This window comes from Corapipo altera, unplaced genomic scaffold (assembly GCF_003945725.1).
Source record: "Corapipo altera isolate COAL_440 unplaced genomic scaffold, ASM394572v1 55, whole genome shotgun sequence".
In the NCBI taxonomy this organism is placed as follows: Eukaryota; Metazoa; Chordata; class Aves; order Passeriformes; family Pipridae; genus Corapipo; species Corapipo altera.
The window spans coordinates 8396621-8411350 of record NW_020884882.1 but is presented as its reverse complement, the minus strand read 5'-3'; the positions used below and the strand labels follow the sequence as shown (position 1 = coordinate 8411350).

At 57.2% G+C, this 14730-nt stretch overlaps 2 protein-coding genes across 2 annotated transcripts in view; one reads left to right on the top strand and one right to left on the bottom strand.

Annotated features, from left to right (window-relative positions):
• The first annotated feature begins 11 nt into the window (after positions 1-11).
• On the top strand, positions 12-11187 carry LHFPL4 (LHFPL tetraspan subfamily member 4). The gene is made up of 4 exons (XM_027640814.1): positions 12-532; positions 8810-9046; positions 9252-9268; positions 9512-11187. Exons 1-4 carry the CDS (start codon positions 127-129, stop codon positions 9518-9520), a joined length of 669 nt encoding a protein of 222 aa, XP_027496615.1. The 5' UTR covers positions 12-126; the 3' UTR covers positions 9521-11187.
• Positions 11188-12404: 1217 nt separating this feature from the next.
• Positions 12405-14730, bottom strand: part of SETD5 (SET domain containing 5) — a 39583-nt gene continuing 37257 nt past the window's right edge. The window contains exon 23 of the mRNA XM_027640198.1: positions 12405-14707. Coding sequence (XP_027495999.1) covers positions 14108-14707 — 600 coding nt within the window. The 3' untranslated portion in view covers positions 12405-14107. The remainder of the gene's footprint in view (positions 14708-14730) is intronic.

The following is a 14730-nucleotide window of genomic DNA, read 5'->3' as shown; positions in this document are numbered from 1 at the left end:
CGGGTGTCGCAGGGCCCGGCAGCCCGCGGGCGCTCTTAGGCCGCGGCCCCCCCCCGCCCCGCCGACCCCGGGCGGGCCCCCCGCCGTCCCGGCCCCTCCCGCCCTCCGGCAGTGGCGGCCGGCAGGATGCTGCCCTCGCAGGAAGCCTCCAAGCTCTACCATGACAACTACGTGCGGAACTCGCGCGCCATCGGCGTGCTCTGGGCCATCTTCACCATCTGCTTCGCCATCATCAACGTGGTGGTCTTCATCCAGCCCTACTGGGTGGGCGACAGCGTCAACACGCCCAAGCCCGGGTACTTCGGGCTGTTCCACTATTGCGTGGGCAGCGGGCTGGCGGGCCGGGAGCTGTCGTGCCGTGGCTCCTTCACCGACTTCAGCACCATCCCCTCGGGCGCCTTCCAGGCGGCCGCGTTCTTCGTGCTGCTCTCCATGGTGCTGACGCTGGGCTGCATCACCTGCTTCGCCCTGTTCTTCTTCTGCAACACCGCCACCGTCTACAAGATCTGCGCCTGGATGCAGCTGCTGGCAGGTACACTCCGGCACCGGGAGCACCGGCACCGGGAGCACCGGCCTGCCCCGGGCCTGGCGGCGGGCGATGGGCGGGGGGAATGTGGGCAGCGCCGGGTGTGGGGCACTCCGGGACGACCTGGCACTGGTAGTGGGGTCCCTGGCTGCAGGGAGCACCGAGGTTGCTCAAGGAAGCTGGGCTGGGTCCAAGCACTGCGGGGCCGTGGTTCCAGGATCCAGCCTCATGGCTTCTTGGGACACCCAGGCCGGGTGCAAGTGCTGACAGACTACCAGGAATGGGCACCAGTTTGGGACACTGCCACCCAGGGCTCCCTAGTACCCCCTGGCCACAAACAACACTAGGGCTGCCCAAGAAAGCTGGGTTCTGGTACAAGTACCGGGTACAAGTAACCATACAGTATCCCAACCAGGAGCCAGGCCCAGGACATCCCAGGACTTCCTGGGACACCCAGGGCAGGAACTGGCACTGACAGAGCACCGGGAACAGGTGCTGGCACTGGTGCCTGGGGCTCCCCAGGCAGAGGTTGGCTTCAGGGAACACTGGGGTTGCTCAAGGAATCTGGGCAGGGTACAAGCACTGTCGGGCCATGGGGCATGCCAGCCAAGAAGTGCTTCAGGACACTCCAGGACTTCCTGGGACACCCAGGCCAGGCACTGGCACTAACAGAGCACCAGGAATTTGCACCTGTTCTGAGCTCTGGAACCTGCGGTTCCCCAGGAAGGTCTGACTCCAGGGAACCACAGGACTCACTGGGACACAGCAGGAAAGCTGGATCAGGGGCCCCCCTTAGGGGATCCCAGAACAGGCACTGACCTCGGCCAGCTGGGCAACCTGGAGTACCTCAGGAAAGCTGAGCCAGCCACTGGCCCTGGAGCACCTCGGGACATCCTGGGCCAGGGACCAGCCTTGGGACACCCCAGTCAGGAACCAGTGTTGGGACACCCTACAACAGGGACTGACAGAATCAAGGACCAACTGCAAGATGACCTAGGACACATTGGACCTGGGATCAGGCCCCTGGGGATGCAGACACCCCAGGACAGTCCACATCAGGGACTAGCCTTTCTGTCAAACCAGCCCCAGGGACACCCCTGAGCAAGCCTGTCCCCAAGGGATACTCACCTTAGGGGAATCCCCAGTGCCTGAAGGAACCTCATCACTGGCAGGAGCCCATGCATGGATCCCCCAGCCCTGTAAAAGCACCCGTGCACAGACAGACCCTTCAGCTCCCTCTTAAAGACATGTTGTGCCCAGGCCCCCTCCCTCCCACATCATGAAAGAGCTGTGAGGACAAGCCTTTCTGAGCTCTCTCCAGTGCTTCCCATGGGGGGATATTATACATTTACCTTGAGGTCTGCTCAGGCATGACCACAGGCTCAAGCCCAGTCATTGCCCCCAAAAGTGTCCCCGCCTATAGATTCTCCTTAGCTCCCTCCACAAATTAAACCCCACTGTAGATGTGCCCCAAGACCCTCACGGACTCACTCCTCAAAGTGGCACCATACAATAATCCAAATCTTTCTCCAGAAGGGGACCTGATGCCTATACTAATAAGGATCCTGAGTATCCCTTGTGCACAGACCTCCAAGCTGTCCTAACAGAGAGTCTGTCCTTTTTGGAGAAAGACCTTAAGAAGTGATGCTGAGCTTTCCCTGGTAGGGGGATCCTTCACTTCCTTCTCTGTCCAGTTTTATGAACTATAGACAGACACCGTTACTCTCCACTACATATGAAGTGTGAATAGACCCAGACCTTCCACTGGAAGGACCCAGAGCAGCCCTTATTCCTAATGAAAGGACCCAATCTGTCCCCTCTGTGAGCAAGGCCCCAGTCATTGATGTGGAAGGATGTAGCCCCTCCGTGCTAGGGCCTTGCAGCCAGCCCAGCTCTCTCCCTTGCAGCTGGCTGGGGCTGGAAAGCCTGACCTCTCATCACCCAGATCAGGACCACAGCCAGACCAGGAGCTCCCTTGGCTTATCAGGAAATTCCCTCATCTTTAATTTTCCCTGTCCTGAAGATTTATCAGTTTAAAGCAAGCTCAGAGCCGAAATCCTACTGATGATTGTCAGCAGCTTAATCAAGTGGTTTGGAGCACCCGAGTGCTGCTGCTGCACAGGGAGCTGTGTAGTGGAGGGCACTGCACTCGAGGCAGCTCTGAGCTTCCTCCCCATTGCCTCCTGTCCTGCCCTGGCTCAAGTTTGGATGGCCACAATAGCACCCTGTGCTGTCAGCTCTGGATACCCCTTGTCCTGCCCCAGGGCTTGTCCCTGCTCACACTTTGCACCTTGTGGTTACACGTGCGTTGCTCATAGCGGCACTTGTGAACCCCAAGCATGTGTTTTGCTGGGGCCATGGATCAGCTCCTCTGGCCCCAGCTGGGCCAGGTTGTCTTGGAGCTCTCCCACAGCAGCACGGCTCCATGGCCTCTCTGTGCTGGGGAAAGTCCAAGGCAGCATTAACAGAGATTGTCCCTGCACTCTGCCCTGAGACTGGGCAGCACAAGAGAGCTCCTGTCCTGCAGGACAGGCTGGTGTCCCTGTCAGGGAGGGTCAGGACACAGAGATGGTGGCGTGGTTTGTCCCAGCAAGAGGGAGTCTCATCCTGGAGCATTGGGCAGGGCTGAACTTCCGTGGGCATGTCAGAGACAGCTGCAGGTGAATGTGTTACTTTGTGCATGGAGGAGCTGCTGTGACCCATGGAGAGCACACAGGGGCCAGATCTCATGAGTAGGGCAGCAGCCTGATGCAGACTCTGGGACAGCATGGTGGCAAATGTTGGAGATTTATCTGCCTGGGAGGTTGGAGGGTTGTGCCAGAGGAGAGGGCTTGGAGGGGCAGAGAAGGGAAGGACATTCCTCCTGCCTCGATGAGACTTTAGCTGAAGGAGGACTTGCACTACTACAGCAACAGTGAGACCCAAAGTCTCTTGGTCTCACTGGTGAAAACCAGGTAACAAGGGGACTGGCAGAGAGATGGGGCAGAGGTGTCCCCACCCTGTCCCTCTGGGATGTCCAGTGCAGAGTACAGGGCTGCTGAGTGTGGGCATGGATGGGCTCTGCAGAAGAGAAAAATCAAGTGCAGGAATGTGGGGGAGGGGGATGAGGAATTCAGGATCTCTTTCAAAAAAAAAAAAAGTTTAAATCATCAATGTCTAATTAGTGGACAGCAATCAAGGCAGAGTTTAATTAGAGCTTGACAGAAAGCTCCAGCTCAAAAGCCACTACCCCCCTAGGAGGAAACTGGATCTAATTAAGAGGAAAGACTCTGCTTTATCGCAAATAGAACGTGGCCATCTGCCCTGTTCGAAATCCCAGTAACGCAAAACGAGATTTTGCTAAATCCTTCTGTTACAAAACCAGAGATGGGCCCTTAACGTGAGCACGTCAGCAACTGTGTGACTGACAGCACCTGATGCCACCCCAGTACTCAAAATTAGTGGAGGAGCTCCTTCAGAAAGTCCCATGGGATGATGCTTACTTGAAGAGAAGTGGGTTGTGATGGTAATCCCCTTAGGATCCACCTGCAGGAGACTGGAGCATAGGAATACACCACCACCACATACTGGGGAGGCTTCCCAGGAGTCTGAGCATTTCCTCCGATTCCCTGATCCTCTGCTGTAGCATAAGGCACAGTCACCCTGTGAGTTAACTCCAAGCTTTGTCTTGGTGCCCACAAATAATCCGGAGTAAGAGAGCCCAACCACCTCTGTGTGACTCTGCATACACATGCTTCTCGTCAGGACAGTCACTCTGAGTGGGTCCAGGGCTCTGTTTCCAGGGGGTCTTCAGTTTTGTACTTACAATCTACTGAGGGTCAAAAGAGGCAGCCAGCTGAGCACACCATCCCTCTTGCATGTAGGAATGGACTGGCCACATTTTAAGGTGTTTCCCTGTGCTTCAGGTCCAGCAGTCAATGTGGTGAGACCTTGCAGCTCCCCTGGGGATGCATGACATCCAGGGTCATGCCTTTGACAGTAGGGCTGGGGTTTGTCCTTGTCCATAGCACTTTGGAGTTGACTATGCCATGTCCAGGCACCTTACCTGATGGACAATCTGGCAATACATATCCATCTGAGCCCTTTTCTCCTTTGGGAGACTCCCTTCAGAGCTACACTTACCTCTTGGATGGGCCCTTCCGAGGGCTGGGAGCAGAGGCAGAGCCCTGAGCAGCGGCTTCTTCTTCTGTGTCTCAGCCGTGTTTGCCACCTTCTGAGTGGGGAGCCCTTGCAGGGCATAATTCTGGCATGTCTGGGAAGAGGAGTGCTGAGGAAGCCCATTGGCAGGTGCTGGGCTGTGCGTGCAGGGCTGTGTGGTGTGGGGATGTCGCCTCAGCCCCAAGGGAGAGCAGGGTCTGGCCCCAGCACCACAGCCCTGAAACGCTCCGTGGTGCTGGCAACGATGTGGTGGCTCTGCTGAGCCACATCAGGACAGGCTCATCTTCCTGACTGGGACTTGCTGGAGAGCCAACTCCTCCCTAGAGTTTGAGGTTTCAAAACAATTGTTTTCATGGATATAAAAGTCATTAATTGATTTTCGTAATGAAAAAATTTGAGGCAGATACCACTGCTCCAAACCAGCTTGGAGCGTAACTGGGACAGCTACTGGGAATTAAACTGCCCAGAGAGGTCATGGAGCCTCCCTGTCTGGAGACATTCAAAACCCACCTGGATGCATTCCTATATAACTTGCTCTAGGTGACCCTGCCTCAGCAGGGGGATTGGACTGGATGATCTCCACAGGTCACTTCCAACCCTAACTACCCCATGATTCTGTGATTCTGTCCTGTATCCTCAAACCCTTTCTCTGTCCAAGGGAGAAATATTGCCAAAATATGATCTTTCAGGTGAACCACTTCCACCTGCCGACCTTGCAGCAAAAATTACATCACCGCAAAAAACCTTAGCCTTTGATCAATTACCATCTTCTGGCCCCCCAAAAAGCTTTCCTGAAGACTCCCCCCTCCTTCCACTGCCACTCCTGCCTTGCAGCGGGGACAGGAGCAGGGATTCAGCCTATTCCTTGCATCCAGCCGGCGCCGTGTGCTCCGCGGCAGCAGCCCCGGGGTTTGCACGGCAGCGCGTCCCTCCCGTAGCGGCTGTTAATGTGCCTGTGTACTCGCAGGGAGGGGCTGAGCCGCGCGTTTCGGAGCCGCTCGTGTCCTGGAGCTTACATCCCTTAACTGTTGTTCCAGATAAAGTAACTGTCAGTTCTGATTCATACAAACTCATAACTCTATTCTGAATCCTGCTGATTTTTTGGCACGGAAACGGCCTGTGGAGCAAAATGCCGTAAGGGAGCTCGTGTCTGTGTAAATGGCCGGTGCTACTCGTCCTGAGCACCCTGCCCTTAGTGTTCATCTATTTTTGAGGGATTTCAGCTTTTATGGGAAGGGAGGGCGGCTGTGTTTGTCCCCTTTCCCTTCAGTGATCAGCTCTCAGGAGGTTTTCTAGTGAGAAGCAGCCACTCCAGACCCCAATCTCACAGCCCAGCCCCTGTTCCCCAGAGGCTTGGGGCTCACTGTCCCCACACCAGGTTTAACAAGCCTCTTTGGGCCCCAGTGGTTGCTGTTTTCCCCCCTGTTACCCCACATTCTCCAGTTTGTGTGTCCTGGGGTGGTGTGATGCTCTGTGTGCTCATGCTCAGGGGGAGGCCACATCTCTCAGCTGCAGGGCATGTCCTGAGCTTCTTCCGCCCATGGCAGGCAAAAGCAGTAAAAGCCAGTCTTCACCCACACCTGCAGACTAAACTGGACAGAAAAAGTGATTAAAAAATCAGATTTTAATGCTGCAGGCACAGCTGCTCAGGGCAGGTGCAGTACTGGGATAGCCATGGTACTCAGCAAACATGGGGCTACTCAGACAAATTAGCTAAGTGCACCTTGTACCAGGAGATGTTATCCTGCCGGGAGGAGCCTCCTCTTGTGTTGCAACCTGAGTCATAATGTTACATTCCCTTTGATTAATTTCTTTTGCAAGGATATCAAAAGCCCTTGAGATGCCCGTTTCATTTCTAGAGGACCTTGACAAGGGAGCACTGAGGAGTGGGAAGCCATGAACCAGCTGTAAAACCAAGCCAAGAAATGCTAGTTTTCCCGGGGCCAGAACCCCAGCCCCAGCAGGATCATCCTCCCTCCGCATACACCCTCCCCCAGCGATCACTGAAATGCCTTTCCAGCTGGGAAAACTCTAGAAGAGGGAGTTGGAGCCCAGGGCCTGGGAGAAGGATGGCAGCTGTGGGGTGTGACAGAGTAGCCAGTCATCCTTGGTGTCGCTGTCAGTGAGGACTCGCACCACACCCTCAGAAGAACAGGAATTAAAAGCAACATGGATGGGAGTTGGGTTATTTTTTCCTCTTTAATAGTGGCTCTAGTAGGAGTCATCACTTGGTGTTTTTCATGTGTTTGCAAGGTGTAGAAATAGGTTGTTTTAAACAAAAATCAAGGTTTTCCTGCAGGTCTGCAAGGGATCTTGGGGCATTGGGAGGCAGGTGCAGGCAGAGCCCCAATCTTGCACCCCTCAGAGCTGTTGCAGAGGGCAGTGCTGAGGCCTGTGGACCATGTGGGGATCCCCTCCTTGTTCTTGCTCCACTCTTCAATGTCACTCCTTGCTGCAGGCACGGGAAGGTGTTTCCAGGACATCAGGCGGGCTGGGGACATGCAGAAAAGGGAATTGCTTGTGACAGAGCAGAGGACTCGGCTTGCTGCTGGGAACATGTAGGACAGATGGGAAGAAAAGAGCGCTGAGCTGCTCTGAGCTGCAGGGACAAACCCAGCCCCTTGCCAGGGATGGCCACAGAGCACCTTAGCTTGTTTCACACTGCACTGCACTGGGAGCTCAGTGGATCCTAAAATCCTCTTAGCATCTTGCTTTCACAGGAACAGTCCCTGGCACAGGTTTGCTGCACCTGCTCCCCTTTGTTTCAGGCCCTTGGCTGAATTAATGCCATCCTGCCCCAAGGTGCCCAGGTCATCATCAGGCCAGGCTGCACCTCACCATTTACCACGCAGAGCACGGCATTGGTGCTGATTGTACTTCCTTGCAGAGGGATGGTTTTGGGCTGGCCCAGTCCCAGCAGGCAGGGAGCTCCCCCAGACACGCTGTGCTTGGCTGGGAGTCCCTGGTGACGATGTACTGGAGGTGCCAGCTTGTCGGCTCCTGTGCAGCCATGCAGTGCCAGGGTGGAACCAGGGCTGTGCACGGCCCTAAATCAGCATGCAGGGCTCACCACTGCCTGCAAAGACACTTCTACAGAGCAGGTTTGTGATGTGGACGGAGGAGGCAGAGACCAGGCAGCAGCTGGCATGTGACATTATGTGCCAGAACACAGACTACTCGCCTCAGTGTCCCTGCTCTTTTCTGGGTGCAGCTTATCAGGATGCGAGGGCAATACCTGCTCCTGGTGTGATGCCCTGCACGTGTTTCCCTCCCTTCTGGGATTTTCCTTCCCTCCTGAGAGCAGCTCAAAGCACATGCCAGCATCCGGAGAGCTTGTACCAGACCACCAGCTGCCCTCCCTTGGAGCCACTGCTACAGCACTCGTGCCTGCAGGGTGTTTGCTGCCCCTCCAGCAGTAAGGGATGGGGAGATAATTCCTCACTGGTGCTGGCACAAGCTTCTTGGTTCTTCCCTAACTCAGGGCAAAAATACCTGCAGGGCACCCCAGCCAACATCATTACTATTTTTAGCCTTCCCAGCTGATATGGGCAAAGAGCTTTTATTCTTGCTGTAGTTAGAAAAAACGTCACCTTCTTACCTTGACAGTCACAGGCTTTGTGTTGGCATTTCCCTCCCTGTGTTCCCTGATGTCTCCTTGCTCAGCATGGAGCGTGAAGGATGGAGGCACACTGGGAAGGTGACCCCTCTGGGAGCGGTGCTTGCAGGATGTTGGGTGCAGGGGCTCCTGGGGATGACGATCCTCTCAGCACGCAGCATCCCTGCCCGCAGCTCCTGCCTGGTAGCTCCTGCCCACATGCAGGGAGTCTGCAGTGATGAAGAAAGCCCATGGGGAACCACTGATCCTGTGACTGATGCTGGAAGAAACCAAGACCCTGAAGTTCCCATTTGTGCGTAGGCAAGATTTGGGGCAGCCACGTGCAAACCCAGTCCCTGGGGCTGCTGGGGCAGCAGTGGCTGTCTCCTGCCACGTCACCTGGCTGTCATGGGGCCAAGGTGGGCTCCCTGACAGGCGTGGGCTGCACTCATGCACTGACTGGGGGGCTCAGTGCCTGGCACTGCCACCCTGTGTCCCCTCTGATGCCTCCCCTCCTCTCCCCCTTGCAGCTCTCTGCCTGGTGCTGGGCTGTATGATCTTTCCTGATGGCTGGGATGCAGAGACCATACGGGACATGTGCGGGGAGAAGACAGGGAAATACTCCCTGGGTGACTGCTCCGTGCGCTGGGCTTACATCCTGGCCATCATCGGCATCCTCAACGCTCTCATCCTTTCCTTCCTGGCCTTTGTCCTCGGCAACCGGCAGAACGACCTGCTGCACGAGGAGCTCAAGACAGAGAGCAAAGGTGAGACCCATGCTGCCGAGGGTCCCGGGGCCCTGGGGGGATCCTGGGTGGGAACAGCCTGGGGGGCTTGGCCCCTCCAGCATCCTGGGAAGGGTTCCATGGGCTTAACTGCCACCTACAAAGCAAAGCAGGCTGGGCAGGGTGGGAGCGGAGCGAGCTGCCGAGCCTCTGTCCTGCCTGACGCCCGTCTCTTCTGTTTCCACAGATTTTGTTGGCACTGCGGTAAGTCTTGAGTGTCACTGTCCTGTCCCCTGGCCCTGACTGTGTGGCGTGTCTGAGTGTGCTGTGTGGCTTGGGATGGGGGAACCCTGTCTGTGCGGGCAGCGAGGCTGGGGGCAATGGGGAAGGGAGTCAGCAGGGACGGGGTGGGGCGCGGCAGGGATGGGGACAGGCATGTGCTGATGGCACGATGGTGCAGTAAGACCTGCCCAACACCGTCCTCGACCCGCTGTGCTCTCCCCACAGAGGATATAAGGCCGACCTTCCGCAGCAGGACCCTCTTCCCATGGCCGGCAGCCTGGGCGCTCCCTCCCTCTCTTGCCCTTCGTCTGCTGCCAGCGGCCACACAGCGTCCCGCGCCGCCCCCCGGGCCCCGCCGCCCGCGCCAGGGATGCGCCGCCCGCCCGCCGCATCCACGGCCACCTCCATGTCCACGCCGGCACCGCCATCCCACGCACCCCGCCAGCTCCGCACCCCGCGCTGCCCGCGGGCCGCCGCCGGGGAAGGATGCCTGAAACGCGCTTCGTTCAAGAACAGCATCCAACTGCGGTTTTGTTTCAAGGAAAAAACAGTCTCGGAGTTTTTAACAGATTTCTACATCCCCAGGACTCCTGACCTGCTGCCTCCCACCCGAACGCGCACCCAGTGACGCCCCGTGCCGGCTGCTCCGGGTCCCGGACCCCTCCCCACTCCCATTTTGTACAGCTCCGTGATCCTGTCTCCACGGCCAGGGGACCCGGTGGCCGGGATAGGGCCCAACCCCTACTTTTACATGTAAATTCATATTCTCTAAACAGGGTAAAGTGACTCGAATCCCCTCGCCCCCCACCCCGGGAGCCCGGCCCCAGGACGCGGTGCTTCCTGGCGTGTGGCCGGGGCCTCGCTGCTGCCGGCCATGGGACACCCGACACGCTCCGCCGCTGAATGTAAGCCCTGGTAAGTGGGAGCAGCTGAACATGCAAAACCCCCTGGGCGGGTGCAGGAGGACCCCCCGCCTCCCGCCAGACCCCTCCCCGAGCCGGCCGCAGGCTGTTGCCAAACGCCTTCCCTCCCCATACGGTGCTTTATCTCCACTGGTGACGGCGTGGCCGGGGGTACCCAAGCCCTCCTGTGCCCACCCGGCCTCCTGGCTGCACCTCGCTGTCCCGCGGGGAGCCGGGGGCAGCTGCCCGGCTCCGATGGCCCCCACACAGCACCCCAGAGCCGGCACCGACTCCCCGGCGCGGGCGGCCGCAGCCCGGTTGTGGCTCTGCAGGCCAGACCGGTGTGTGTGGGCTTCCCCTGGCCACGGGGCCTTGGGTCACCGCAGCCCTCGCAATGCAATAAAGTCCTCAGCACTGGCCGCGTCTCAGTGCGAGCAGCCGAGGCTCCTCGCAGGGCCCCGGGAAGCGGGGGGCCCCCAGGGGGCCCTGGCAGGGCTGGACCCAGGCACTGGGCAAGGCCGGGGAGCAGGGAGCAGAGTGGGTCTCGGAATGGGGCCACAGAGCATGCAGGCTGCTGAGGGACGGCATCAAGTGCTCTGCAGGAACCATCGCCTCAGCGGGCACCAGGGGCTGGTGGGAGCAGGTAAGTGGTGCCCTGAGGCCCTGCAGGGTGGCGGTGAGGGATGGAGCTGTGCGGAAATACCATCTGGATCTGGGAGCCAAAGTCACCCGGGACGGCGTGGGTGCCATGAGCCTGGCGGTGCCCACCTCCCTCTGGCAGCTGCCCCCCTGGAACGAGGTCAGCAGGAACCCCCTGCGCCTGGCAGCACCTGGGCCTTGCCAGCTTGTGAGTGCTGTTGCCAGCTGAATTGGAAAAACAAAACAAGAAAAATCAGTGGAGAAAGGAATACAGTAGCTGTAATATATCTGTATTTTAGTACAAAGTTTGATACAGTGTTTCACAAAACCTTATTGAAAAATATAATTCAAACCAGACAAGCTCGGAGCCCTGTGGTGTGGGGAGGGTTGGGATGGGCTCCTGCCAGCACTGCCAACGCAGAGGAGGTGGTCTGCAAGGAGTTCAAAGGACCCCACATGGGTGTCCGAGCTGTGGTGGGGAAGGGAGGGTGGGGAAGGGAGGGTGGAGAGCCCTCCCTGTGCTCAGTGGGGTTGAGCCTCCACCCACATGGCCGAAAGGGTGTGGGTGGCCGAAAGGGAAAGGGTCCTACTTTGTGGCAAGGCAGGAGGTGGGGCAGGGATCCCATCCATCCTTACGAGCTTTTGAGCCTGTCCCTTCTGCCACGAGTGGTCTGTCAGCTCACAGGCAGACACAGGCTGATTTCAGCCTCCTGAAATTCATCTAATTCCAGTGTCTTGATGGAAAAAAACAACTTAGATGGCTGGTTGTTCCAGTGGCGTGCTCTGGTAGAGGAGCAGGGATGTATTCCAGGCTGTGTGAGGGCAGCATGGGGAACTCTTGGACATCTGGAGAGCTTTGGCCAGCTCTGGTGTCGCTGGTACAGGACGTGCTTGGAGCCCGGGTGAGCCCTGCACTGGCAGATGGCTGAGGGGCGGGCTGGGTCAGCTGCTGGGAGAGAAGTGGGGGGGGTTGGTGCTGCCCACACTTGCTTTTGGGGAGGCAGTACAGGAGATGGAGTCAGTCTCTTCTGAGGGATGCACAGGGACAGGATGAGCCACAACAAACACTGTCCCACAAGGTGTCAGGGGGAACGTTCTCATTGTGAGGGCAGTCAAACACCAGCCATGGGCATCTCAGACCGGCACTTGCAGGCAACACCTGGTGGGCCCCCCTCCAGGCTCAGCCCATCTCAGGCTTCCTAAGGAAAAGGCAAGCAACATGAAAACCCTGGCTACCAGCACACCAGAAACCAGGTTTTGAAGCAGGTGCAGTGGTGCAGAGGACATCCTCCACAACCATCTCCTCCCAAGATGAGCAAGAACAGCAGCACAGCCACAATCTCACAACCCCAGCCAGAAGCTCAGGGAATTTCCTCAGGAACAGCAGCTCCCGAAGCAGCCCCTGGCTTCACCCAAAATGCTGGCAGAAGGGAGGTCTGCAGGGCTGCTCCTGTGAAGATCTGCTTACCCTGCAGGGACAGGAAAGGGAGACCAATATGCCCCTACTCCCTCACCCCACATCCTGGGCACCAGGGCTCATGGTGGTAAAGAAACAGAAAAAAATGCAAAAATACCGGTTTTCAAGTTAAGTATTTTTATTATCAAAATTATTACATCTCTTGTGAAAGTTCAAATGTTACAGCATGGTGTAAAAACTCCACTAGAGTAAGAAGCTACAGCCCCCACCTTTCCTAGAGCTTTCCAGGGTCCCTCCCTCCTGCCCCCCTGCTGTGCCCAAAGGTGCTGAAGCCTCTGGGCAGGGCCCCCCGGCCCCCTCTCGTCGCCTGGCAGGGCAGAGCCTGCCTGCCCCGTGCTGCTCAGAGCACGAAAGGGGAGGCTGCACCCCCAGGGCTAAGCCAAGTGAAGTTTACACCTATTTTATACAGTATACAGACACCCAACTGCGGGGTGACAAGTTCCATCCCAACACGCTCACAGCCAGACAGTGTGAGAAAGTTACTCTTTGTTTCAATATTTTAAAAGTCTCCCCTAGGCTGAACAAACACCTGATTTCAATTGTGAATTAGAGAAACCTGTAACAGTCCTAAAAAAAGAGGAAGAAGACTGTGCATCTGAAAGGACAGGGGAGACAGACTCACAGCATTATGTTATCCAAGAGAAAGGAGAAGTTCCACTGCAGCACCAGGGATGACACCTGTCATATATTAGCTAACCTACTATGGTTATAACTGAATATAAAATTAGATAAATAAAAACACGCCCGATATTACAGTAAACAAGTGAGAAAGAAGCTGGCAATCGTATGGAATTGAACAGACAGCGCACTGTGTCTGGGCTGGCTCTCCTGCCACGCTCGGCGGGTGACGGTGGCTGGGAAGGACCCCACATGGCATTGCCCCAAGAGTCTCTGGCTCGGCACAGACCAGAGTCTGCACCCAACGCCCCAGCACCATCCCTCAGCAGCCCCCGCTCCTCTGCCTGCAGCCCCCTGTGCACTGCAGCATCACTTGCCTGATCAGGCCCTCGGTCACTCCCCACGTGTCTCCACACCGGCAGCCAGAGACCCCTGGCACGGCGGCATGTGACAGCACAGCCTCGGCCGTGCTCCTGTTCACAGACTCCTTAAGCGACCTTAGAACACTCGTTCATGATAGCCCTGCAAGGAAGCAGCACATGACAGCGCACCCCAGACCCTCTGCAGCGACAGGCACACTCTCCAACCCCCTCCCTCCTGTGCTAGTTCACATTTGCGGAGACTCTGTTGTCCTGGAAAAAGCTCTGACAGTGGCAGTGGTGACCCAGGCCCAAAGGCAGCCGTGTGCGCTCATCTGCTTGTGACTGGAATGATCGTAACGGATTAAAGCCCTCCCCAGAACGCACTGAGAACCTGACCTATAAAGAGATTGGAGTTAACTTCCCCCAACGTTTCCTTTAAACTGCTTTCAAATTCAGAACGGTGTCCGTGCTGCATGAGTGACTATGGCCATGGGCACGGACCAGAGACAGAGGCTGTGCCACAGTCATTGCACTTGAACCATTTGCTTTTTTTTTTTCCTTTTTTTTTGTTTTTGTTTTTGCAATGTACCCACGCATCAGGGAACTGCTTTGCTACAGTCTCTGCCTCAGAGAAATCTGCGTTCTCCTACCAGGCCAGAGGCCAATACTGCTCACAAATCTCACCCGTGCGTTTCAGACCTCAGCCTCTGACCCCTGGCACCCCAGCATCAGGTGCAAGCTCCCAACACCGGCCCAGGAGCCACTTCCAGAGGTGACTGGAAGGAGCTATGGGCAGTTTTGTCCTCCTGTAGTCCAGGCAGCCCTAGGAAAGTCCTGTTTGAGTCTTTACTCCAGAACCTTGAAGCTGCTGCAGTCTGTACTGGTGGACACTGCCTCCCCCGCGGTGTGGATAGTGTTGTGCACTGGAAATCACTGCGCCCCGGGAGCCCTGGTAGAGCACAGACTGCCCGGAGTTGGGCAGACTGATAGTCCGCAAGTCTGACTGTAGTGAGCGAGCACTTTGGGGAGCGGAGGAGGAGCCCGACACACCCGTGCAGGGCTGGGAGCCCGACTCGGAGGAGAGAGAGTCCACAGCCGTCTGCTGTGCCGGGCTGGCAGCCGCGGGGCAGCTCTTCCTCAGGAGGCTGCTGCTGACGCTGCCAGAGTGCTGCTGGCTGCTGAAATACCCCGAGGTCCCTGCAAACAGGGCAGAGCAGTCTGTGGAGACCGAGTGGGCAGGGCTGGAGTACGAGGTGGAGGAGAGGGATGTTTCTGAGGAACCATGGGAGAGGCTGTGTCCTGTCCTCTGTGCTGCTGCTCGGTAGCTGTATCCAGGAGACGGCGCGAGGTGCCCTCTGTACGGGGAGGAGCTCTGCTGGAGCAGGGTCTGTGATTCTGCCTGGGGACTGTCAGACTGCAGCAGCTGAACAAGGCATGGGGAAAAAA

What these genes read in the sequence shown, in the direction of transcription:
- LHFPL4 (XM_027640814.1), top strand. Translation starts at nt 127, where the DNA reads ATGCTGCCCTCGCAGGAAGCCTCCAAGCTCTACCATGACAACTACGTG. An exon ending in CTGGATGCAGCTGCTGGCAG is followed by an intron (nt 533 to 8,809) that starts GTACACTCCGGC and finishes TCCCCCTTGCAG; the next exon opens with CTCTCTGCCTGGTGCTGGGC.